Source organism: Parambassis ranga, chromosome 10 (assembly GCF_900634625.1).
Source record: "Parambassis ranga chromosome 10, fParRan2.1, whole genome shotgun sequence".
In the NCBI taxonomy this organism is placed as follows: Eukaryota; Metazoa; Chordata; class Actinopteri; family Ambassidae; genus Parambassis; species Parambassis ranga.
Genome location: NC_041031.1, coordinates 7,332,458 through 7,359,454, shown reverse-complemented (window position 1 = coordinate 7,359,454; position 26,997 = coordinate 7,332,458). Strand labels below are relative to the sequence as shown.

Sequence of the window (26,997 nt, the reverse complement as noted above, 5' to 3'; positions counted from 1 at the left end):
TTCTGTGAGTGATGAAGAGCTTAAAGGAGCCAGTTCAGCAGCAAGATTTGTCTAAGATCAAAAAACACATTTTTTTAATATCTAAAATGTCACTTCAATTAATTATCCTCCACAATTCTACTCTGACTGAGAAAATAAATTGGGTGTCTATTATGATGAAATTATAATAATAACAATAATTTATACATAGAAACGAGTTAAAAGGTGAAGTAATTAAACAGTGTTGAGGGGGGGGGGTTGGACTCTGGCTGACAAAATGTGGATTTTTCTAAAAGCCAGTTTTAAAGCACTCATTGTGAAACTAAAATATCTGTTACACTGTGCACTATTGTGACTGTTACACTGTTTAATATCAGATTTGCAGTTCTTTGAAGTTTAGTTAACACCATGTCTGATCCACCTTTATTAGTACAACAAGAAGCCCAACTGTGTGATGAATATCCAGCATATCCAACTGTGTGATGATTTATTATCAGTGACTGATTTCTTGCAAATTATACTTTTGCACACACGACATCACAGAAGCTGCAATCTACACATGATCTTTGTGGCACACCAGTAGCTACTTTGCTTTGGTGCTGTTGAAATTTAGCCTGATTAACTTTGTATGTTCTCTGTGTCAAAGACATCCAGAATTTGAAAGGCTCTTTGCAGACCTGATTGTGTTGTGCCTGCTACCATTATTTGTCAAATACTCCTTAAAATATACTAACACAAATGCAGGAGGCACATGTCTGCACACTGCACCTTCACAAAGCTGTGTGTAGGTGCAGATCTGCATCCGAACCAAGGTGCAACAGACTGTGGAGACTCCAGCCTTGTTCACCTTGAGAGAGAGAGAGAACAATGCTCAACAGTAAGCTAGTTATGGAGAACATAATGTGGCTAACTGTGTTTTCCAGCTCTCCTCAGCTGCTACTATAAATAGCGACCCCAGAACATCAAAGAGAGGAGAGGTTTCTCTCAGCAACAGGCCGCAGTACAGTCATTATCCACTGGCTCCGAACACATCACCACTCTTTGGGCTGATCCCAACATAGAGGATACCAGGCACTCTCCGTGCATGTGTGTGTGTGTGTGTGCAGGCACGTATTTGCTTATCGTCAAAGGAGACACTGCTGACTCAGCCTCACAAGTTAACACACACACACACACACAATAGAAGAAAAAAAAACCCATTCCGCTGAGTTTATTCATGACATTACAGCACAACAGGCTATCTCTGCCTGCACAAGGGCACAGATCCATGCACCAAACAAATCCTGATCACTTACCATCTCCCACGGTTCTTTTCTCTCTCTTTCATATCTCTCCTTTAATTTTTTGCCTCTTTGTTTTTCAGATGTTTTTATTTATTTATTTATTTATTTTGTGGCTTTTTATAGAACTAGATTGCCATAACAACCACAGCGATTGGCTGACAGTTCAGTGGAGCCCTGCTATGTTGAATAGGTACTCATGTAGGCACCTGTGCATGTGTGAAATATAAAAGTTTCCGTATGCACAGATGATTATAGTTGTTTTATAAGCTATTTACGTATTTATTTTTACACAGGCCTCGTCTCCCAAATTTGAATGAAAATCAAGAGATCTATAGTCCAACACAAAAGGATTGTGTGCAGCAGCTGAGATGAAATGTAATGTTTCTGGAAGTGGTGTAACAATTTTTAGTTACAACGTTTTTGGTTCAAATTTAAGCTGCGATGATTCACATTCAAGTGCTAATTAGTGAAGTTGTTTTGAACAAAGAATTGTGTTTTTATTTCTGGCAAAGCTTATTTCTTTCTGAGTTCTTACGTTGATCTTTATCGGAACAGAAGCTGCCTCATTTTAATCTTTTTAGTAAACATTAATTAAAGCTTTAATCAAAGCTGGTTAAATTAAATTGAACTCACCTTTTTTTTACATGACAAGTGGATTCATACGTGCCATTTAATTTGTTTTAAAAGGTAATAATCCTCTTCTTAATTTATGTCCATAATATGTTTTTTTTTTTTTTCCTGGTCACTGGAACGTTCAGCAGTGAGGCTTTTCACAGGGGTTCACCCTGCAGACTGAAAGCCGTCACCAGTTGAAATAATTAACACAGAGATATAGATATTTCAGATACAATATAGATTAAAAATGTCTGTCCAATGCTGCAGATGGGTTTCTGTTTTCTGTTTTTATTATTATTATTATTTAAGTGGATGATCTCTGAATGTGAATAATTCAGGGAAGAACTGCATTTCTTCCCGTGTGTTGTCCTCACCCTCTTGTGTGTAGGCTACAGTGCATCTAAAGTGCAGAGACAATTGGTTTTAAATCAGGGGATGATTAGTGCATTGTGAATTTCAGCAGAGTGAATAGTGCACACCTCGAGAAAGTAATGCCTTAAATTAGCCTGATTACCTAATGAGCATTTGAACACATATCCACTATGAGATGCATTCTGTTAATCCCTGACACCAATCATGTGTATATACAGTAAGCTGTATGTTACTAATTTAGTAGTGATTCTATGTTTTATTGTGTTTTGTGCCCTGAATTTTTTAATTAAATAATAGTCATTAACATCTTAGCGAACATAAGAAAGCTGCAGCATTGTTACATGTTTTGAAGTTGACACATACGCGCTATCACAAGGAAATCTATTCTCAGAAATGTCCTCCTGATCAAATGTGCTCCTTTCAGCCATTGCAAAGCATGTTCAGAGGTAATGGAAGGCTGAGAGGAAAGGTGTCTGTCCCTCTGCACCTCCAGATGAGAATTGTGTCTGTGTGTGCACTGTATATATGTGTGTGTGTGTGTGTGTGTGTGTGTGCACCAAGAGCCAAGTGTGCTTGTTCATGCATCCATGTGTGTGTTTGCATTGCAGGTAGAGGAGGAGGAGGAGACTATTTATTTTGATTGTTTTCAATGAGGGTCAGATGCGTAGAATCCATAACAATACCATCAATCCACCGCAGCAGCAACAACATGGATGTAATTTATATGGTAATGCAGCCTCTATGGTTGCCCCAAGTTACACACTGGACACCTTTGACAGTGGACAGCATGAGTGTGCTGTAGCATCTTAATGCTATGTATAGACACTGACATGTGCACACACACACACACACAGTCCCACAGAAATGCACATAGCAGCAACAATGAGGTATATTTCTGTTAGCAGATGAAAATAGGCCATGGGCTGCGTCTGTGTCTGTCTTCAGGGTGTAAAAGGTTGAGTGTGCCACTCTGTGTTAGATTAGGTCTGTCCGTGTCTCTCTTCCTCTCAGAAAAAAACAGCCTCCTGAGTAAGAACAGGAGTGAGGAACGACCTCCTGAACCAGATGCTGGAATTACTGAGAAATGCTCTGTTAGGATTCATGCCGGAGGTCTCTGTCTGTAAGCATGTGTGACTGTGTGAATGTAAATGTGTATCCATGAGCATGCTAACTGAATGTAAATAGACATGAAATCTGTTTGTGTCTGAGCAGTGTATAAATCTTTAATATATGCAGCTTAAGCAACCTCCACCTTATTGGTTAAAAGGTATATTCTGCTTTGTTGAAGCCTATGGGTGCATTCAGTTGTCCACATGCCTTACATTATGTTTGCACAGTGTATCAGACTTTGAGACAATGGACAACCCCCTCTGGTTTCTTGGAGAGCAGATTTGATTGTCAGTGTGGAGGTTCCAGCAGTGCCATTTTGGCAGCGTCTGAGTCCTCCTAACTCTTGGCTAATCCAAAGTGGGCAAAGCAGTGAGGGGAGATGAAGTAGGAGGGTGACATCTTGGTACACAGCTCGTGACTACACCCACTTGTTGTGCAAAGCATCCACGAAAAATCAATAGATTGAGGCCTTAATTATGTTTATTTGTGCTGTGAAGCTGTGCAATTTAATGTGAGGATCTCTTTTGGTGACACCCTCATGTGGCCACTGGAGGAACTGCAATTTGTTTAGACTCAGAGGTTGCTGATGTAATTTTTTATAACTAATAACCAAAATCACAGCTACACTGATGATATACTGCCTCCTGTTTATAAGACCATCAGCAAATGTCATACCATTCATCATCTCCTTGCTTTTCTCTTCTCAGTTCTGTTGATATTAGTTTGTAATTATCTCCTTTATTCTGATGCATTTCAGAGGCCACCAATCATCAGAACCTATTACTTCTGAATGACCTCAGAGCCATCTTTTAGTAGAGTTGGGGTTTGATTTGTGATTGAAAACATGGAACAAGGCGAAGGTCTTTTGAGGTTTTTTTTTGCCTTCATATCTTTTCCCTCTCTTTGCTCTGCATACGTATTTATATTGCCTTTTCAAAGTATTCAGCATTCAGATGATTCTTTGTGTGCTGATGTTGTTGAGCTAGATGTAGTTTTTCCAGTTCACCACTTTAATGAATAAAGTCATCATTGGTCAAATAAGAACTCATTATTATAAGCTTTATAAAGCATATCAGCGAGATCAAGAGAAAAAGTCTAAATATATGGCTAAATATTGGGTTGTAAAAATAGGAAATGTTCTTCTTGTAACACAGTGCGTGTTCTGAGCTGTTTACAAATGGAATGAGCTGATTCTTTTCCAACTCATTCACCATGTGTTTCATTTTGAGAAAGGCCTGGTTTAACCCAAAACATTTATAGTATTGCTAAGCAATCAGAAAATGTGGAATTGCATGTGTATTACCAGTCCAGTCCTTCCTTTTTGTGGATTTAAACAATGGTACACAGTATGTATGTTGTATTTGTCTTCTGTCATTATATGTGCTGATGAGTTGTGCTTTTCCCATTTGTTTATAGTCTCCATCACAGTGCAGTGTGGGTAGATTTTACAAGGTCACCCGAGGAATGCTACGTGTCATTGCTGCATTTTGTTAGTTTCCTTTTGGCAGTTTGTCTGAATGGTAAAGGTTTTTCATTGAGAAAAAAGTGAGTGTTCTGAGTTTATTGTGCAGAAAGGCAGCCAGATTCAGACACGTTAAATATAAAGGGGAGATAACAGAAGAGCTTAAACCTCTAAAATCAATAGCTGGAATTGATAAAAATCAATTTTTGAAGTAGTTCATATTTGACCAAGCTGTTATTTTGATTATTTTTTATTTACTCATATGTAATTAATACTGTTAAATGACAACAGTGTCATGCTCTTTCAGTATTGTGGTACATAGAACAGATCTGTTTGTTTTTTTTACAGTGTTTTTAAATCAAAAATCAAAAGTTAATAAGTTGGAGTTAATAAATGCCTTAATGCGACGCTGAATTTCTAGATAGCACCTTTTCCCCATCTGGGAGGCATCTTCAGCCTCAGCTCTAGGCTGTGTGCGTGGGGGACTGCTTGTTTGGGAAGAGGGCCCCCGTAGTTGTGAAGTGATGAAGTGATGCAGGCGAGATGAAAGAAGAGAGGAAGTGAGCATGAGCAGAGGAGAAGCTTTAGGCCAGAGAAGAACCCAGACGCTCTGTTACACATCAAAGAAAGAGCCAGCGATACAATCATCTCTTTAGGCTGTGCAAGCCCAACTTTATTAATTAAAACACGTCTGTTGAATCATCTTCTCATCTCCTCCTGCCTCACTCATTTTATCACTCATTTTGTGCGATAGCACCAATTACGAAAGAGAAAAAGAAAAGGGAGGTTGGGGGTGTTGCAGGAGAACGCATTCATAGTATGAAGAATATGAACTCGGGCCGTTCCTGGATGGGCTGCGACATCCATTTGTTGCTCACACATACAGGCAACAACAGGTGTGCGTCTTGCCACAGTCTGAACTGAATGTGAGATATTAAAAAGCAATGAATAAGAGGAAAGAGGAGGCGAGGACTTGAGAAACGGGGAGGGTGGTGCAGGAAGAGAGATGCAATGGAGGAGACGACTGCACTGTATAGATAAATAGAGAAAAGAGCCCATTGTGTCAGCAGCTGTCTAAATAGCCCTCAGATCACTGTCAGGCACGATCACACATACACACATACAGTATATGTGTATAGTTAGACACACACACACATTGACTGACAGCTCCCCCTCAGACCAACATCTGTGCTGACAGCAGCCATGGTAATGAGTCTCTGCATGTGCCAGCATGGGTGTGTCGCTTCTTTTTCCTCCCTCCACAACACCCATGCACAGCTCATTCAATCATTTCACATCACCCTTATCTTGTTGTTTCCCCTCGCTTTTTCTTCGTCATTTTCCGCCGTCTCTACAGAGGAACGCACTGATTGACTTAGAGGCACAAGCCACACGAACAGCGAGCAGAAAAAGAAAGAGCCGTATCAAGTGTGACGTTGTGCAGTAGATGTTTGCCATCCAGGTGTTGCTGTGTTTCATGTAGAGGTGTTGGAAGAAGAGAGGGATGAAAGAAGGGAGAGATGAAGAGATGATGAATGGCTCTCGTTAGAGGGGTAATTTGTCTCTCCTTGTCTGACTGGGCTCCAGCTGTCGCTCCATCCCTCGTTCCACTCCACTCTCCTCTCCTCGGCCTACCACTCCTCACCTCAGCCAGATGGGTGGACGGATGAGCGGATTGAGGCAGGAGAGGGAGGGAGGGACGGACGGAAATAGAGACAAGGACAGAGAACAGAAGACAAGACGAGAGAAGAGAAGAGTTAACAATTATATGCATTTCACAGTAGGGGATGGCTTTATAGAGAAACAATGGATTATACAAAAGTCATACTGTGATGATTCAGTAAAGCTTTACAGTGGCAGAGCAACAGGCGAAGCTAAAACAGTGTGTGTGACTCATAGAGGCAAGTCGACGCTGGGTGCTCGCTCAACAAACCAATGAGGAGTGTATGTTTTTTTTAACAGTGTAGGCAAATCCTTAAGGAACACTACTAATGGTTTTGATACAGTCTTAGGATTCTTCCCCATGATACACTTCTCCTTCACATTAATCAACACTTGTGAGAGAGAACTGCAGATTCACAGAGTGAGAGACGGGCACAGAGAGTAGGATTGAGAGATGTATACAGATGGCCAGGGAGGCGGCTAAAGCATGGCGATGAAGAAATCGTCAAGAGAACCACGTGAGCTCATTGCCAAGTCTTTGTTCTAATAACACAAAGCAATTTCCACTGACCTTTCTAGAAATGTAGCGGGCAGAAATGACTGAGTTAAGGATGCCCCACAGCATAATTGCTAAGGAGATTAAAGTTCCCTTAATTGCTTTTGGCCAACTGGTGCAATTTTTCCTTTTTTTGTAATTAAAGTCATTTAAAACATTAATAACTACACTCGCATACACATAACCTGATGTGCACGAGCTCACATGCACAAAATTGTATATACAAGCAATAAAACAATCCTAAAGGTGTGCGGGCATTTTTCATTGCCTGCTGTCACCAAGAGCCTCATTACAGCACTTGTGAAATATGTAAATAGCAAGGTCCTCTCTGAAGAGTGACTGATCGATTCATTTAGATCAATGGCTCTTTTTTTTTTTTTCTAGTGTGTCCACTCATTCCCTGCTGTTTTTTTCCCCTGTCCTCCATCTTCCTCAGTCCCCTTCTATTGCCTCTTCCCTTCCTAATTACACCCCTCTATTATGTTCCTCATTTTCCTATCCTCATTTTTCTTTACTGGTAATAAGTTTTATAGCTTGTGGACTCCTCTCTTCTTTGCCCCCCCCCCCTCTCTCGCTGTCCTTTTGATTCCCCCCGTGACCTCTCTGCCTCTCCTTCCTCTCCATCCTTCTCTCACTGTCCCTCCCTGTCTGTCTCCTTTTCCCTCCTGTGGGCCACTGTGTTTGCTTTGCCATTGTTTATCCATTTTTCTCTGTTTGCTCTGATGAGATTGACCGTATACACACACACACACACACACACACACATACCTAAACAGAAGACAAGGCTGGTATCTCTCTGGGGTGTAGTTAACGTGGGGCTGTGGATCGATCCTAGCTCTGGTTTCTGTGACGCAAAGCTCTAAGCTGAAGCAGTTTGGACAGCGGGACAGAGGCATCGGTCCGCCTGTGTTTCTGTCAAATACATCTCTGAAGGCACCTGGAGACAAACATGCATTTTCCATGATTAATGCGTTTCATTTTGACGCTGTGTAGATGGGCAGGTTAGCCTCCAACAGCTACATCCAACCGCTTTGTTTCTTAAATGATGTCTCCATTGATCTGCCTCCCTCTCTCGCTGAGGTATTTTTTTTTCCCTGATGCAAGCAATATTTGCACCGTCGCCTAAAAAAAGTCCCCCATCTATCACAGCCTATCACACACTTTGAATTCTGCCAATACTCTGTGATGGGAAGGTGAATGCTGTCAAATTACAATCACACTACATCTGTATTCTGAAGAAGTGCGAGTAAGAAAAGGAGACAAAAAAGAACGAAATAATGTCATGATGAATGTTCGACGATCTTTTTTTTTCCATGGCCTCAACATTTTTCTGTCTTTCTTCTCTTCTGGTACTGCTTTTTCTGGTACTGCTTTTTTTTTTCTTCCCATAACGAGAAGGACAGAAAGCTGGGCTTTGTTTCCTTTCTTTTTCTAGTGAGGTTTTCAGCGGCAAAATAAAGTTTGTAAAATTGGAAGTAAGTAGTTTTTTCAACCGTTTGTTTTTTTTTTAAATATCAACTTGGTAAAAGTGAAATATAAGTCATCAAAGAATAAAAGAAAAACAGTTCATTTGTATGTCTGTATGAAACAACATCACCTGCCCCCCGGGCTGCCATTTTAAATGAGAAAAAAAATAAGTGATTATGTCAAAATGTCTTTGGTCGTCTATTTAATTAGTTGTTATAATAACCTGAGTCCTTTGGTGGATTAACTGGACTCGGTGCCCTCATTCTTACCGTATTGTTGATTGATTGAGTTACAAATATGGCAGACATAATTATTCTATATTTTGAGCCGTCTCTAAATAGAATTTATTAGATTTGTCTTTGTCCTTGATTCCAAACCTTTGGAGAGTAGAGTGAATTCTCTCCATCCCTTCTCTTCTCTCTCTGGTGTATGGGACAGCCTGATTGTGTCCACACATCCCATGGCTCCTACTATTTAAAGACTTGGCTGTTAACTTTCTTTTGTCTTACCCACGTAGAGGACAATCGTACAATGGATGTAGGTCCTCACAAAAATTCTCTTTCACCATTTGTTTTAAACTGCACATTCTTCCAATAAACTGCAGGCTTGCATAATTTACATGCACCCGAGGCTTTTTATTGGCCCGGCATGGTGGACGGCATGTATAATTGAATTGTATTTATAATCATAATCAAGCTGGTTCATGAACGATGTGTACCTTTCTGTATTAAGTTGCGATTGTTGCCGAGCAACAAATATGACATTTCAGATTTTATGTTTGTGTTAATAGTGAGACTGCTCTGCAGTGTTTGTATGGAGAACAAAACAGTAACTCTAACTCATTAGAGGAAAAATTGTCATAAAAAAATTGTGGAAATGGCACAAAAATTACCATAACTTCAGCAGCGTCAGCAGCAGTGCTCAAAGTGTGTCATACCATTTTGGTGCAGCGTGACTTTTCCTTGTGCTCGGGCGTCTCTCATGAGCTGCCGATTCTGTTTCCTGCCCTCTTCATACATCAGCTTCTCTGGGCGTGGGTGATTCAGAATAGCCCTAAATAAACTGTGATTCCCAGGGAGCACTACACGACACTTGCCTATTCCTGTTCACACCTACCTGCTTTTTCTTTGCTGTAACAGTAACGTGACATTAACCATTAGGCTGTTAGCCTGGCCTCCAAAGGGCACCAAGAGAACAGAAATAGAGTCAGACGATGGCACAACAGAGCTGTGAAAGTCAAAGTGCCTACCTGACCTTCAGGGCACCACACACCAAAACCAGTGGACAGCCTGAGGGACGAGTGGACAGAGAGCATGGTGGTGCTTTTGTGTGTGTGGCACACTGAATATACAGAGAATACAAAGTGTCAAGGGAGTTTACACTAAGGTCATCCTGGTCTGATGACTCTGTTGCCCTGCACACTGAAAGTAGTGTACACAGTCCATTATGTTCACCCCTCAACTAACTACATTCATGTTGAATCATCTATAGGCTCCTATAGGCCTTTATTTGCTGTTGAAATGAGGACAGTGATCATTGATGTTACGGTCTGATACACAGGAAGGTCAGCGGCAGTCAGTTTTTGTGAGATCTGTAGGATTTTGTTTGAGTTTATATCTCTGTGAGTCTCTTCAGCTGCTGCAACATTCTGTGTTTGCATCAGTGCTGCTTTACATTTCTCTTATCAGGGGCTGTGCTAAGAAGCAGGTTTACTTGAATAAAACCTGCAGCATGTTTTTATCTAAGTCGACAAGTCAAGTGATACGTGGTTTTATTAACATTCATGCACGTAGGTTTTTATTTCTCATTAAACCTGCCTCTCTGAACAAGCCCCTGTACCACTGTCAGTCAGTACCATCTGTTTTGTCTAACGTCCCCTCCGTCCTTCTCTTCCCTCTCTCTGTCCCTCCATCGACTCCAGGTCGCCCACTCCCTCCAACCTCTTCCTCCACCCTGCTCCCTCCGTCCCTTCCATCCTCCTCGTCTGCCCCCCACCACCCCTCCCCCGGCCCGTCTCCACCGATCAGGGAATGCCAGGTGCCCCTGCTGGAGAAAAACTCCACCCACTCTCACCTGGAGCCCCACCCAGATGACTCATATTTGCTCCGAGCCCAGCCCTCCTCCACGGGTAAGAGAGCCTCCATTTCAGCCATCCTTCTTCACTGTGATTTATTTTATTTGTGTATCAGTATGTCATCCATCACCTGGGCTCACTGTGTTACCTCGTCACGTGTCTGTTTCCTGATCTGATTTAGACCTTGTTCAGTAAAAAAAGCCAAACAACCCTTTTTGCTGTAATTTAATGTCACATCTTGTTCTGGTCGATCCATTTGGTTTCTGCTTTTTCCTCTGAAGTCAGCATTTGTTTGCAGGGCTGGGAAACAAACCAAATATTTATTGGTAGTGAGACTGTAAAATGTACTGTTAGAGACAGGTAATAATTAAAATCCTGGTCAGTAATGGCTTTACTGGAGGAAAATAAACCATTTATTGTGATTATACAGAGTTAAATTAAACAATAATATTTCTGCAATTAAGTATACGACATAGATAATGTACAAAAATGATGAAACTTTATTATGAAAAATGTAAACATTTACCACTCCTACACTTCTGTTGAGTTATTAATGCATTATGTTTTAAATGTCCCCTCCTACCTTTGTCAAATATTGCCAAAAAAAAAAACAATGATGCAAGTCAAAGTAACCCCTGCACTCTGCAGAGTACCAGTTGTTTCCCCAGTGAGGAGGTGTGCTTATTCTTATTTTCCATATGACATTAATAACCCAGCAGAAAGTGAAAGGTAAGGGGATGATGAATTTTAAGTGCCGGCAGGAGGATCAGTGGAGCAAAGACAAACTAGTTAGTCTCTCTGTCTCTGAGCTTTCTCTTTCATCACCAGACTCTCTCTCTCTCTCTCTCTCTCTCTCGCTGGCTGTTACAGGCAGAGTGTGCTTATATCAGCACCTTGCCCTTACATTCACACACACACACACACACAAGTGCAGTGATGAGTTTGTTCATCAGTATACACATTTATTCTCAACAATTAGCTACTGTGGGCCAAATCTCTGCCTGCCTTTCCCGCTCTTCCCCTGCCTCTCCATTCCTCTGTGCATCTGCACTTGTAATCAGCAGATATATTTAGCAGAGGCCTGATGGGAGGGAGAGGGGTGGGCAGAGAAGTCCTAATGTGATTTTTGGTGGAATACAATCTATTGTTAATGGCGTTAGACTCTCCTTTGATCCAGTATAAATCTTCATTAGGGAAGGCCCGGGTCCCAGGTTCAAGAGCAACGTGATTAGGAGGCTTTTAAAATGACGTTACATCAGCCTTCTAATTGGTTTACTGTTTGCTGGGGCAACATCAATCATTAGCCCAGTAACCGCACAGCAAATAAATTCACTCTGCCACTGACACCCTAATGGCAGACAGTGGCAGAGAGGGAGAGTGAGACTCGCAGGCACACTCTCTCCCTTCTCTCATTCTTGTTCGCATACACCCACACTTTCTGTTCTGGGGCTTCTTCAGTCTCTGCTGAGCATGTATGTGCAGACAGCGAGCAAGAGAAGACAAAGAAAAGAAAAAAATGACAGAGAAGCAGGAAAAAAGATGCACAAAGAGGCAAATGGGAGCAGAGATAGAGAAAGCCAAACTTTGACTTTTGAAGCTGTTTAATGAGACATCTTGCATGAAAATCATAAAGGGGTGAGAGAAGAAAGCCTCCCAAGCACACCAGTAAAAATAGATGGAGAAAGTGACGGAAAAGACGAGACAGACACTAAGACACATACTGGAAGAAGTCAAAGAGGCAAGGAGGGAAAAAAGAGGGCATGTGAATAACAAAGGGCAAAGTGATGAGAGCTTAGATGGTGAAAAAGAGATGTTTGGATGGAAGCAGAGCAACACTGAGATAAAATTGCAAATTGCCATGTTTCTCAGCCAGGACTGCTGATCTAATGGGTGCAGAGAGAGTCCTTGGCTTTGGGCATCCATTAAAATTCGACCTAAATGAGTTTAGAGTGGCAGTGTGGCACTGCGTAAACATATCCTGGCATGTAGGGATGGCTGTGAGCAAATAAAACACCTATAATGAAGTTTATGCATGCGCTGTGAGAGCGCGCGCCTGTCTTGAATACGCGTGTTCGGTGTGGTCCTGTAGAGAGTGGCTGCTGGGCAGGAAATGAGCCTTACCAAGCCAGGCCCAAACTGACCACAGCGAGATAATCCTCAGGAAGCTGCATGCTGTTTGTGTGTGTGTGTGTGTGTGTGTCTGTGTGTTCATCTAAAGTAGTCCACCATTACCTAAGCTAACAGGTGGACAGACATGACTTGTGTTCCTAGTGAAGCGTGACAGGTGAATGGGAACGGAACGTTGTTGCAGAGGATTGGCTTGGCAATTGGTCTGTGAATGTTTATATGGGAATACTGTCTGGCTCGGAGCACCTGTCTGGGAACGCTCCCTCGGAACACCAGGAGAGCTGAGACGGCCAAGCGGAGCGTAGCAGATCGCTCCTGGAAAGAGCTAGCGTTAGCGCTGTCTCTGGCCATTCATTATGCATGGGGAACACTAAGCTATTTTTAGCCCGAGCCTCTTCTAAAGTGGCTAGCTATCTGCTGCCAGGGAAGCCACCTCAAGTCACTGCCGAAGCAATGAATGTTTAATGGCCTTGTTGAAACAAATCTACAGAAACAAAGGCACAACAAAGACGCATTCCCTTCTTCTCCACTAATGTTATTCTTCCTAATGGTGCTTATGTAAGGGTGACATTTGTGTAGCAGTGGGATGATTTCTGCATGTGTGGATTTAGGTGTGTGTGTGTGTGGGTGAAATGCATGCATTTCTGCTCATGAAGAGTGTTTGTTTTTGGCTGAATTTGATGACTCTTCTCTAGCGGATTATTGCCTCCTAATTAGACAGAGATGACTAGCCAAGGCAGAGGCGGTGTGTGTGTGTGTTAATGTATGTGTTTAACTCTCTCATTCTGATTATGTCTCCTGTGTTAGAATTAAACATGTGTGTGCAACTTGGTTTCACCTTAAGCTCTCCTTCTGTGCTCAGCCCCTGAGCTCTGAGAAGAATGACAAATGAGGAGCATGTGACATTCTGAAACAGAGGACATATGAAGCAGCAGCACATGGGAATATACCTCCTTAAAACACAGGGAGAATATCAATTAGCTGGGAGGAGGTGCATGAAAACGAAGTACTGGCGCTTCATTTTTTTTTTAAAGGAAAGGAGTGGAGATATGGGATATGGGGCATGAAATAAAGAGATGGATAGACAAGGGGAGTGAGAGGGATAGAGGGAGGATAGGGAGAGGGGGTTGGGGGTGCTAAGCCCTGCAATGATCCCTTTTTAACTGCTGAATGGGCATTTTTGTCCTGCAAACATACATGCACGTCCTACCCTGTGACTTTTCTCTGTTAACCACAGAAAATGTCAATAAACAGTTTGCCCATCCAGGGCTGAAAAAACAAACTGCCATGATGCCAGCTGGCCACACACACACACACACACACTGTGCGATTAATGTGGTGTGGCGAGCCCCTGCCTCTTTCCGATGTGTGTGCGCACGCAGAATTTTATTTTTTATTTCTTTTATTTTTTTCTTTTGGAGGGGGGGGCAGGTTAGCAGACAGGCTAATGCTCCGTTGTTGAATGAGACTTCTTTGAATTGGCGAGCATAATGAACTTCCAGGGATTAGCCTGAGCCAAACCCACCAGCTTACAGCTATGGTCCCGGCTCTCCAGTCACAGGGGACCTTGGACAGAATAAACTGGGTCAGGCTTTAACAGCAGTCAGAAGGGTTTCTGAGCTTCTCCCGCACACACAAAAAAAGTGCCTGTGAAAACAAAACAGAGTTGTTGAGAAAATCTTTTCATGATCGCTGTTTACTCACAGTCACAAGTGAAAGAGAGGGGAAAGAAAGGAGGAGAAGATAAAGTGATCTGCTTGGCTGCTCACTAATTGCTCTGTTTCCTTGTTGCATGTTTTGTCTTTTATCAGACGGGGTTCCTGGTAAAGCGGTTGTTCCTATTAGCCTACCTGTGGGTTGTAGTTTAGTCCTCTATCTTAATTTATTGCACCCATTTACCTGCTGCCTACTTGTTATTGTGCGCTGCCTCTGTTCCAGCGGTTAGTCAGATTTGTGTTTCTGAAGTGTATTAAAAAGCTGGCCTTGTACCTCAGCCTTGTGCGCCAGGCAGACCCCACTTCTCGATATGTTTGTGTTTTCTCTGGAGGGCTCTAAGGATTTTTCTTTGTATGGATTTGAAGTCTACATGAGAACAAATTTCTTTGACATCATTCTTCCGTGCTGTAGCAGAAAAAGAGAAAGCAATTTGTCTCCGATCATAAATATTTTGGTGCAGAGAGGCTTTTTTTTTCAGTTTCTACTACAAGTTGTGTGACTATCGGAAGACGAAAATTTTTGTGCAGCTGTATACACAACAACAACAACAACAGTAAGACATTTACATGCTGCATAATCCAGTAAAGAATGAAAGAAATCACATTCTATCATGTCACATTTGGGTTCAGTCAACCTGACAGTATATGGCAGTATTGGCAGTAAGTGCACACAGTAGGATTACAGACAACATTTTGTTCAGAATTTACATTTTTCTGACATTATCTGTGACATGAAATAGAATTATCTGCTAGATAAAGGATAATGGGATTTCCATTTTTTTGAGTCCTTAAGCAAAATGTCTTTATTACTAAATGTGGCAGATGTGAGTCTGCAGCAGCCGCAGCAGCACAGGATGCTCTGTGTAGTGGATGAGGAGTTTGAGAATACAGTTTCCTTATGGTGCAGGGTACCTGTGAGTGTACGTGTATGCACACATGCACACTGTCGGGCCACATGGAAAACTAGGCCTAAAAAAAAAGAAATCGTGTATTCCCTTTTCATACAAGGTGTGCCATATATTATTCATTCCAATTTGAATGAAAAAATTGTTCAATATTTATGGCAGGAAAGTGAACAACGAGGAAAGGCTTGCATTTTTTTGTAGGCAGATTTAAACATGGGAGACAGCAGGCTTTTGTGTGAGTTTCCGTGTGCCTAATTCTATTTTTTGCATCTCTAGAACTATGTCTCTGCGTGCAAGCCTCCTTTTTTTCCCTCCAGTATATGGCTTTTTGTCATGTGCATTGTTGATATGCTTAAGCTATATAAAAGTATTTATGCAGATAGGGTGCTGCAGCATGTTTCTAGGGGCATTTGCAGGGAGGGGAAGTCAAGTAAAATTTATTTATAAAGTGCTTTTAGCAAACAAGGTTTATCTCAAAGTGTTTTACATCTCAGCAGAGGACATAAACAAAATGCAAATAAAAGCATAATGAAAGAGAGGAGAACAATCCTCCCGCAGAAAAGAGGCTGTGAATAGGGAGGGGGTACGAGAAATAAAACTCACTGCATACTTTAATATCAATTTACACCCTCCATGTATGATGCCAGAGTTTTTTCTTATTATTATTATTCTGCAGGTGTGTCACTGCATATGTTAGTGTTTGCATCCATGTATGTGTATCTGTTTCTCCCCAGAGCATCTTTGCACGGGCAAACAGATGTTTTGTGTCTCTCCCGTGTAGCGGAGGTCAGGCCCCATCCTTCTCTGGTCTCCTTCCCCTCTTCCCCTCTTCTCTCCTTTCACAAGCATCTGTTCTTCACGGCCATGATGGTGACACCTGCGTCCCAATGGTATCGCAGTGGAATCAGGTCACCTTACAAACTGGTCGGCGATACAGCTGAAGCTGCAAAATGTGCCCCCTATCTGCTCTGAGCATCCATTATTGGGAAGAGACAGCACAAAAACTTAATTCCTAGATTTATTTGCATGATGGGATGTCTGTGCAACGCATCCACACGCCTCTTTCTCTCCACGCACACACACATTTCTTTTCTTATCTAATTGAAGAAGAGATGACAAATGGAGGAGGGCAAGTGTGATCACACAGCTTGACAAAGCAGTTGCTTTTGTTGTTTCCACCCCACACGTATGTATGCATATGTGTGCTTACGCCAACCTTTGATCAGCATGAGAAGAGGCAATGTGCAAACAAACAATCATTATAATGTATTCCATGCTCAGACGTGTAAAATAATGATGAGAGTGTGATGATGTGTAGCAGGATGAAAGAAAAAAGAAAGAAAGAAACTATGTTGTAAAGCCTGGATTCAAAGCCAAATTTAACATCAATGACTCTGTTGTTGTGCCGTAATATCAATGTTTCCATTCAGACAGCGGTAAAATGATGGTGTGGGTAGTTTGTCATGACATATGTAGTTTTGCATTGAGCACACACACACCTGGCAGTGTGTGAATGAAAAGTATGCCAGTGTACAAGAAAATGATGTCAGCCTTTCTATACTGTATAGTATGTGGTTTATTGATTTTTCTGTGTCAACACGTGTACACACACACACACACACACACATATATGACAAAGTTGGGATCAAATCCCCGTCTGACTCACAGGGAGCGAGAGAGGGAAAAAGGTGAAGTGTGAGGGGTGGGTGTTCTTGTCTGAGTCATCCGGGTTTGTTTTTCAGCTCTCTCACTCAACAGTCCATTAGCTCATTGTTGGGAGGGCCGGTATTGGATTCTCGCTGACATGTTCCCCCCAAGTCTGAGAGCCAGAGATGAGGGCGCACGCTGTGCTGAGTGCTCTGATGTTGCACATACACACACCTTCGCTTAGTTGTGAACAAGAAAACGGTTGAAAGAACGGTTGAATGAGAGACAGAGGCATGTGTGTGGAATAGGGTGTAAAAAATGAAGGTAGAAAAATGTGAGAAGATGTTTATCAAATTTCATGTATCTATTCAGATGGAATTTCCTCCTCAAATAAATTATCGACCATTTGGAACATATGAGACCTACTCTGAACCAAATGATTGCAGATACAAAAGTAGCTCAAAATGGAATGTTAATGATGTTATTTGCTAGCTGGAGAGCTTTGCTTTTGAAATACAGAGAAATAAACAGCACATATAAAATTTAAATTGTTGAATGAAATCCTGATTCCTTTCCTTTTAAACTCACTTTTGTAAAGGAGCCTGCCTCTATAATTCCTCTCTGTGTTTGTCTTTTTTTTTTAGGGGCTGCCAACCACCACAGTCAGTCCACACTACGGCCTCCTCTGCCCCCTCCACACAACCACCAGACCCTGTCCCACCAGTCTGCCAACAGCCTCAACAGAAACACCTTGAGAGGGGGACGCAATCCCATTCATGCTCCCGCTCCAGGCACTGGAGATGGGCCCACCACCCCTGAGTCAGTGCAGTTACAAGACAGCTGGGTGCTCAACAGTAATGTCCCGCTGGAGACCAGGTTAGTATATAGAATATATATATATATATATATTTGCCTTACAGTTGACAGGTTTACCTGATGCTGATATCAGGAGTAATTTACAGTAAGTGCAGTAGTGGAAGAAGCCTTGAGTAATCAATAGTGAGGAATGAAAGGTCAGAGCCACGCGGCTTCAACAACATCTCTGTCAGACAGTAATGCAGAAAAAAAGACAAAGCAGCCATGAGCTGCTCACTTCGAGCTCATCAAGCCAACATGAGACGCATTACACCATGATGTTAAGAACACAGACTCAAAAAAGCTGCAAACAGATCAATTCTAGTTAATCCATAGAAGCAGTAATACTACTTCCAAGTGTTCACCTCAGCTATGGGTTCTAAAATCTGCAAAAACAACACGACCTCCCAAAAAGCACTGCGGCTTGTCTGTATGATACATTACTCCAAGTTTTATCACACAGGAAGTGGTGAGTGCAGGAGTCGTAACAAAAGGCAGAATCAGAGCTTCCTAATGAGGCCAATTACATATTTGTGCACAGACTTGATCATGCTAGGACTGATCTAATATCTTCATCCATTTTCATATGTTCGCGTCTGGGGTGAATAAACATGGTGTGCTGCATATCAAATAATCAGCAGGACTCGCCCTTTCTGATTATACTAATCTTGTCTTCGTATGATGAAGTGTGGCGAAATAAACTGCTTATGTAATAACAGAACATGAACAAAATGCAGAGAAGTAATTAATGTCTCCTCTATCCAGCCTGGTATTACCAAAAGGCATATTAATAACACGCCAATTTATTAAGTCTGTTATTTTTAGTTTCCTACTGCCAAAAGACTTGCTACTTCCTGGTTCATAACAGTAGAAAAAAACAGTTAATGAACTTCATTCCTTTAAAGATCAGCATTGTTGATAATACCTAACTTAGAGAGCTGCCACACAGTGAACTCTGAAACACGCATTTACTCCAGTACACTAAACATGAATAAAGAATCAGCGGGGAAAAAATTGTGAATTAAGCCTGCAAATGTTTTCCATTGTCAAATTCCAGCTCAAAGTGCCACACAAATTACTCTGCCTCCACAAATGAATCCACTTATCATTGCACTTGCGCTCGAATTAACTGACGTTGTATTTAGAAATGTTTGCTCTTCCAAATGCTGCCGTGATCAAGTCCCTTATGATTTTATGTTATTTTACACCCACCTAACACCCTTTTTTTACTCAATAAGTCATTGTTTATCTCCCCCACACTGAGTTTGTATATTTACCATTCTACTTGTTACAAATTTTATGAATGCCTCAGAGACTCAGCTCCTTTGATAGTGATCCAAGGCAGTGATACATATAGCATAGCACGATCTGGATCTGAGACCAAAAAGAAAGGCCGAAGACGTGATCTTTATAGTTAAACAGCTCAACTAATTTGTCTTTGGGAGACCAGAGCTTATAGCATTTACATCTTTTTACTTCACTGAGCAAAGTTTTGCTCAGGTATTTGCTCAGGTATGAACCTCCAACCAAAATTGCTGATTCACAAGTGTGTGCCACTCATCAATACCTCACTGTCATATCTTCAAACAGGACACCTACAAAAAGCTGTATCAAAGCTATTATGCATGCATCCTGGAGTGAGGGAGCAGGAAATACAAACCATTTCACACACGCTACACATGTGCTTTTGCCAGTACACAAAGAACACTTAGCAGGCAAACAGAGCATTCATGCAGGGTATTACTATTCATGAGGCATGCAGGGAGAGGGACACTGCCTACATGCTCGCTAGCATGCTCTCTGAGCATTTACTCTGCTAGCTGTAGTTGTGTTTTTCCTGCTGGGCGCTGGGGCTTCCAGCTCTGATGGGCCCAGATAAGCTCCCCAGAGTGCTGGCCCTCTGCAGAATTTATGAAGTCGGGCCATGTTTAATTCAGCCCCACTGATCTCAAGTCTATACTCAACCTGTGCTGATGCATTGTGCCGGTACATGCATGATGTAGTAGGTATTTTTTAGTTGCAATTGTTTCGACATCTGTTGCCACGGTGATGCATATACCCTAATGTCATTTGAATAGAGGGTATGATTTCTGCTGTTACAAATGATGCAGTGATCATTGGAGAGCAAAAATAAAGTTATAAATCCTCTTTCTACACAGGCTGTTTGTGATTGCCATCTTTACAGATTTAAATGAAGCGTCACACACTCACACACACCCACCCACTGTTGAGTCCTTCACAGTGCCAGTATTTGGTCATGTTCAGGTGGTGGGGCTGGGCATGGCTCTGAGCCTGTCGCTGTGAATGAAGCCCAGAGCAGCAGAGTTTCCAGCTCCACCCTCCAGCCCAGATTGGGCCCTCCTCTCTGGTCCAGGCTATAGCAGAGGCTGGGTGGGCTGGCTGGAGCTGCTGGAGCTTGTGATTGGGTCAAAGCCAGCCAGGCAGAGCCAGAGAGTCACACCATCCCTGAGCTGGCAGAGCTCGTCCTCCATCTCATTATGACCAGCAGCTATAGGAAATGATGAGCAGCCTGCTTATGTGAGGGACTGAGTGTGTACTTGTGTGTAATACTGGAATCTTAACATGTGTGTTTTCCTCAACTGCGACTGCTCCCCCCAGTAATCATATGTAAATCTTGGCATTTGTAGTCATCTTGTTACTGTAAATGTGTGTGTGTTGTGCGTGTGTGTGCGCACGCGTGTGTGTGTGTTTTGGCTTGACCCAATAGCCTGACAGCGCTGAGAGGATGAAGATTGATCACCTTAGAACACCCCAGGGTTTGGATGACTGGCAGAGAAAGAGAGAGATAGAAACAGACGAAGGAGGGAGCAGTGATATAGCAAAGAAATATAAGTCTGGAGAGCAGAGGGGTAGAAAGGAATGGTTTACGGTAGAGAAGGGAGAGATAAAGCAGGAGAGAGGCAGAGAAATGGAGAGAGGTGGTGATTGAAGGAGATTGTTTTGCAGAGAGTGTATGAGAGAAGATAGAAAGGCAGAGGAGGGAGATTGGAGCCCATAGAACATGGATACATTTACCTGGTGTGAGATAAATGACTATAGATGGCTGGTGCCAGCGTGTGTGTGTGTTCGTGTGTGTGAGCAAGAAACAGCAAAAAACAAATGCATATGTCTCTGTGAATGTGACTACACATGTGTGTACATGTGTTACAGCATTTTGTTAGAAAGCACCTGATTTCCAATCGGTCCCTTGGAGCCTCTCGGCTAGCTGATGCCAGGTTCAATCTCTCTCTGTGATCTCAGGACATTCCTGTGCACCCCACCCCCCTGCTGTGGGCCACAACTCTAAGGGAGAAATAAGATCGCTGAGGAGGTTGCAGCATCTCAATTTATCTGGAAGGAGCAGCAGAGAATGGGGAGGGGTGGAGGAGTAACTACAGGTTACTTTCAAATGCATTACTGTTGAAGCAGATACAAAGATGCAACACCCTTTTTCATCCCTGTATTCACAGATAATGTGAGGGCTGTATAATATCATGTGAGGTTTATTAATGACATGACCCTGGTTTCACTCAGTATAGAGTGTAATATTCAATATTTCAATGCAGAACCCAAACAAAATAATCAGTAGTTTCAGTAGTTACAGTAAGTAAACACAAAAATGTGGAAGATTATCAGGAAGTAACCATAATAGCTTGAGACTCAACCAATGCTTAAAATTCAGAACCGATGCTGATAACTCAACCCTCAAAATACACAACAGGACTGAATTTTAAAGGGAAATGAAACGACCAGTGTTTTAGTAGCCACGTGGCCTCCTGTAGTTATATAAAAGGAAAAACTCCTGGATAGGGAAGGTCTTGTTACCAATGGTAACCAAGAAAATGGCAGAGAAGTAGAAGGGAGAAGCCGTGCAGCATGTGGCGTTTGCCTAGAACCCAAGCCCTGATCTCATTCTGTAAACTTACCAAGCAGATAAAGATGATAAAGATGAACACCTGTGCGTCTGGATGAAAAATTTGAATTGGATAAATGTCACCCTCTTCCTTTTAGGAGGCTTTGGCTATTGGTCAACATGCCATTTAAGTGTAAGGGCCAAACTCATGTGGCTCAAATTATTTCTGTTCAAAAGACTTATCTATCTATATCTTCATTTTTTTTTTCAATAAACCATTATAATCTCAGCTGCTAAATGAAAGCTTGCTGGTAGTCATTTGTCAACAGCTCCTCTAAAAACAATGGAAGAGAAATATAGTAAGACTGAGAGCACAAGGCCTCTGTTTTTTAGTATATTTATATATTTTTGCCTTTTACAAATATCAGTCAATCAATGGCCTTCACCTGAGCAGCATAAAGAAATGCACATTATACTGTATTCTTTTTTTAACTGTAGCAGGTAACAATTCTCACGACATCCTTCAGCATCCTCCTCTGCACCCCTTTAGTTTCATTCTCAGATCTGACTGTTTTCCAGTCCCCCTTCATACCACGTGGACCTCTGTTAATTGTCCTCTACATCTGATGGTGATTGTCAGAGTGATATCCTAAACAACCACATGTTTGTAGGAGCTGAGAAAATGAACAGTGTGTGTTTGGCAATCAAAAGCGTGTGTGTTTGCTCGCTCAATGGGAATGCGAGCTTTGACTTCCTGCTAATTACCCAGTATGCTCTCTGTTCTGTGGTTAATTGTCCAGGTCCTCTTCTCTCTCCGTGGGGAACAAGGTTGGATTGGAGTGAAAAAGCATCCTTCCTTCCTTTCTCTTCCAATCTATAGCCCTCATCTCCATCTTCTGTCCCTGTCTTATTTCATTATATTATTTTTTCCCTGCAAAGATGCAAATTAAACATTTGGTCACAGGCAATCTCATGAAAGAAAACTACATAATTTTCCACTGTTGTTGCGTGGGCGCGCGCCTATGTCTTAGTCTGTGAAAAAGCTGTTGCTTGTTGTCTGTGTATGTGTGTTGCATGTGTAAGATGGGATGGCAGTGAGGTAGCACTGGTTTAGGGGGAGTTCTCTGTCAGCTCTCTCTAATTATGTGTGACATTTCCACACTGGACCACTGTCAAAAATCCCACAATAGTCACACACAAATGCCCAAACACACACACACACACACACACAACCCAGCCTAATGATACAGAGTTGTGATTGCCGGCTGCCTGCTATGATAGAACCCCTCCATAGTCCTCCACAACATAAATCAATGTCAATTACCTCCCCAGAGCACATTAGACACTTTCCATTCCTACTTGTAATTAGTATGGCCCATAGACATATTTCCATTCTACACCAAGCTCACAGTAGAGCTTCTGCACACAAACAACAAAGCCAGGGAATGAAATGAATTCACAGTGCGAGTTCAAATACATACCAGTACATCAAATCATACGCCCTGCGTCGCATAGAATGCAAGAAGTTCACCAGTTCGCCCTCTTCTTCCATTTGTACGCACATTAGGAGTATTAATTACCACTGGCCTTGCCATCACAGAGTACGACAACAGCTGTGAAAATGAAATGAAGCAGACACATGCAGCTTGACCTTGCAGTGTGTGTGTGTGTGTGATTCTTGTGTGTGTGTGTGTGTGATTCTCGCATATGTGCCATGTGTGCATCCTTGCGTTCGGTTGCATATACGCCCATGCATGCATAATAAAATTGATGCCGGTGACACTGAGAGTGTGGTATTTTTAGACAATAACCTCATATTTCCTTGTGTGCCATCTCCTCGTGCTCTTTCAATCTGCAAATGCTTTTTTTCCCTTCCTCCTTTTTCGCCTATTTTCCAGCACACCTGACAGGTAAAGGGAGAGGAAAGAGGATAGGAAAGGTGGAAGGGGGGGCAGAAGAATCCAGCAGGATACCAATCTAACAGGCAGTGGCATGGAGTGATAAGAGAGGAAGAGAATGAGAGACAGAGCACAGACTGGCTAAATAATTGAGAGAGAGAGGGAGCAGAACAATCCTCCCAAACCAGATCTTCAAGCCCTGAGCACATCGCCTGCTTTCACCAACTGCCTTTAGACGAGCATACACATGTACAGGCACACGGTGATAAAACAACACTAATTAAAGACACTGAAAGGGAAGGAGACCACATAGTGAAGCAAAACACTAAACGGATATCACCCAATCCAGGAGCAGTGATGGGTTATTATGGGTCCTGCTAGCCCCTAGAAGGGGGACGCACATCTGTGCAGACATGAGACATGGGTCTTGGTCTGGAGGCAGAGAGGAATCACAAATCTGGTGGTTCAACTTCACTTGACTCCAAACTAACTATTTGTTAGATTTGCAATAAAGCTAGTCTAAAGCCCAAATATTACTGTACACAAACAAAACCAGATAGACAGGCCTTTGTATATTAGAGCTTCATTTATAGTTATGTTAAACCTAGATAATAGGTATGCTAAAGCACATCATTGAACTCATGATAAATTACAATTACTACATTGTTTCCTCTCAGGCATTTTTGATAAGCTGAGAGGGATTGTGCTGTATTTTGAGCTAATAATAAATTAACCAATTCTAATTTCCAACATTCAATTATTTTCAACATTTATCTGCTAAAACTCCAGTTTGATGCATTCAACTCCTTTGTCTTATAGGAAGTGCACAGTGGCGTAAATCCTGCCAGTGTTTTTTCAGCGTAATTACAACACAAGTCTAAATGCAACTCTGATCACTTATGTTGGCAATGCCAAGTGTAAATCCTGCTTTTATCCATACTTTTGATGGGGGATTTGGATGAAAGATTTCAGTACTGTCTTAGAAATAATGTCTGTCCATACTGAAAAATGACAATTTTTCACAAGCTTGATACCGTGGAAAACAGCCCCACATATACTTGAGTTGTTTTGGAAAGATTTCACATTTAAAAATGAAAACATTACCTTGAATAGAGCCTGAGCATTAGCCCACACTGAAGCCATTGTTCCTAGTCATGATTTTGGATTTTAGGACTTTTGTTGTTAAAAACAAAGTTTAGGGCTTGACATGTTATCGGTTTGACGTGGAATTTATCACAGTTAACTTATCAGGTTTTATGTGTGCCTTCAAATGAAGAGGATTATCGAGCTAAAGGGGAGTCTTGTTTACCCCATATCAGAGTATCTATTATCCCTGACAGCATGCCGATATCAAGGCCTGAGGCCTTTTAAGAAAATGAAGATCAGACCAAAGAACCTGTCTTTGCAGAAATGTCCCCACTCCCAAGGTCAAAAAAATATCATAAGGACAGAAGAAGTAGGAAAGCTTTCCCACCTCCACTCACACTCGGACACACAAACAAGCAAGTGTCACAAAAACTGGCAAAAGATTTTTTTTTCTGTCATCTCTCAGGCAGTAGAGTGACCTCCTCTGATGTGTCGCACTCACCTGAGGGCTTTGTTCTGTCGTGCCCGCCTGAGGTCTGTACAGGGGCAGCTTTTTACTTCCTGTGCTGCAAAAGATGGCACAAAGCTTTCACAAAAGTATTTTTTTCTTGCACTGTGTCCTTCAAAGAGTTCTTTCAGTGTAAGATTAATTTTTCTTATGATGAGAATGCTCCTTCAAGGTCAAACGAAAATGTGAAAGGAGGGTAGGGACGGGGAAGGAGGGATGATTAGAGATAGAAGATGCTAAAAAAATGGCAGTAAAACATGGGAAATAAGGAGGAGATGGGAGGGTTGAGTAGCTTAAAGGAAGAGTTGGGTGAGCAGGTGCAGTGATAGCAGAGGATAATGGGTAATATGAGCAAAGGGAGGATGGTTCAAATCCCTCTTTTATCCTCTCTCTGAGCTCTGACCCCACCTGAACAATGAGGACAGGAAAAAGGAGAACAGCTCTGATCCTCTCCAGACATCAAGGACAGAAATGAGGCACGTCGTAAGTGGGGTGAGCAGAAGAGAAGTGAGGGGATGGGAGGAAAAAAAGGTGTGGAGGGGGTTAAGGGAAGCAGGTGGAGGTTAAAAAGACACCTTGCACTGGCCACATTGGAGACACAATCAGTTCAAGGATGTTCAAAGCCATATGGCCGGGCGAGTTCATTGGAAAGAAAAATTGGACAGAAGCTCGCACATATGTGACCCTGTCATCTGGTCTCTGATTAGGTGGTATATTGGTGTGTTTACCTTCCCACAGAGCTTCTGAAGCTTTTTATATAACAAAATGAACATCGACGAACATAACATCTGACTTTTTTGTTCTCTCTTCAGGCACTTCTTGTTCAAGACATCGTCAGGGACCACCCCTCTGTTCAGCAGCTCCTCCCCTGGTTACCCTCTCACCTCGGGCACAGTGTACTCTCCACCACCACGCCTGCTACCCAGGAACACCTTCTCCCGCTCAGCCTTCAAGCTAAAGAAGCCGTCCAAGTACTGCAGCTGGAAATGTGCTGCAGTGTCAGCCATCGCAGCCGCTGCTCTGCTGGCCATCCTGCTGTCCTACTTCATTGGTGAGTGAACACGCACGAGTATGATTCACCAAGAAGGTTAATTACATTTTAAAATGTTTTAATTAGGCTTCTTTTGATGAGGTGTTAAACATGAATGTATGGCCTTGTTGAAAGCATTATGACATAAACAGTTCTTATACAACGTTTCTCAGTTCGGTGCATGAACTTTGCTCGTTTTATTCATTGCACATCACAACAAAAAAGGTGTCAAATCAATGGCCTGTCAAAAGCACAAAGTAGATTCAGAAGGCATAAGCTCTGTCACTTTATTCTTATGCTGCACTGTCAAACTTGGCCTCAGCAGGAGCCTTGGCTTCCACACAGCATCAGTAAACCTCTAGTCAGACAGACAGGAAGATACGTAAACCGCAGCATACAGGGGCTGTTTCAGGTATCAGTCAAGGTAGGAATCCTAACAGACCCAGCGGGAAGGAGGATGTTTTCCACTGATCTGAAGCCAACGTGCGGTAGTCATACTTGAAGGAAAGGCAGATACTCAGAGGAGAGCACTTACCAGGCACATCAGGAGGAGATTCTGATGGCTGTCTGCTGTTGGATCTGTAGGAAGAGAGAGACAGCAGTGCTTATAGTGTGTGGGAGTGTGTGTGTGTGTGGGCGAGGATTTTTTATTCCTTCTTGACCTCATTCACTGGTCAAGAGAATGCAGACCTGTGTGTCTGTGTGTGAGTGAGAGAGCGAGAGAGAGACAATAGAATGAGGAGGAACAGAAATGGAGAAAATGTATGTCTGAATGTGTGTGTCTGTTTTAGTG

General features: G+C 42.3%; 1 protein-coding gene across 1 annotated transcript in view; it reads left to right on the top strand.

The window, feature by feature from the left end:
- The window catches only part of tenm2a (teneurin transmembrane protein 2a), a 140,866-nt gene that overhangs the window by 74,836 nt on the left and 39,033 nt on the right, over positions 1–26,997 (top strand). The window contains exons 3-5 of the mRNA XM_028415633.1: positions 10,428–10,634; positions 17,619–17,850; positions 25,987–26,225. Coding sequence (XP_028271434.1) covers positions 10,428–10,634; positions 17,619–17,850; positions 25,987–26,225 — 678 coding nt within the window. The remainder of the gene's footprint in view (positions 1–10,427; positions 10,635–17,618; positions 17,851–25,986; positions 26,226–26,997) is intronic.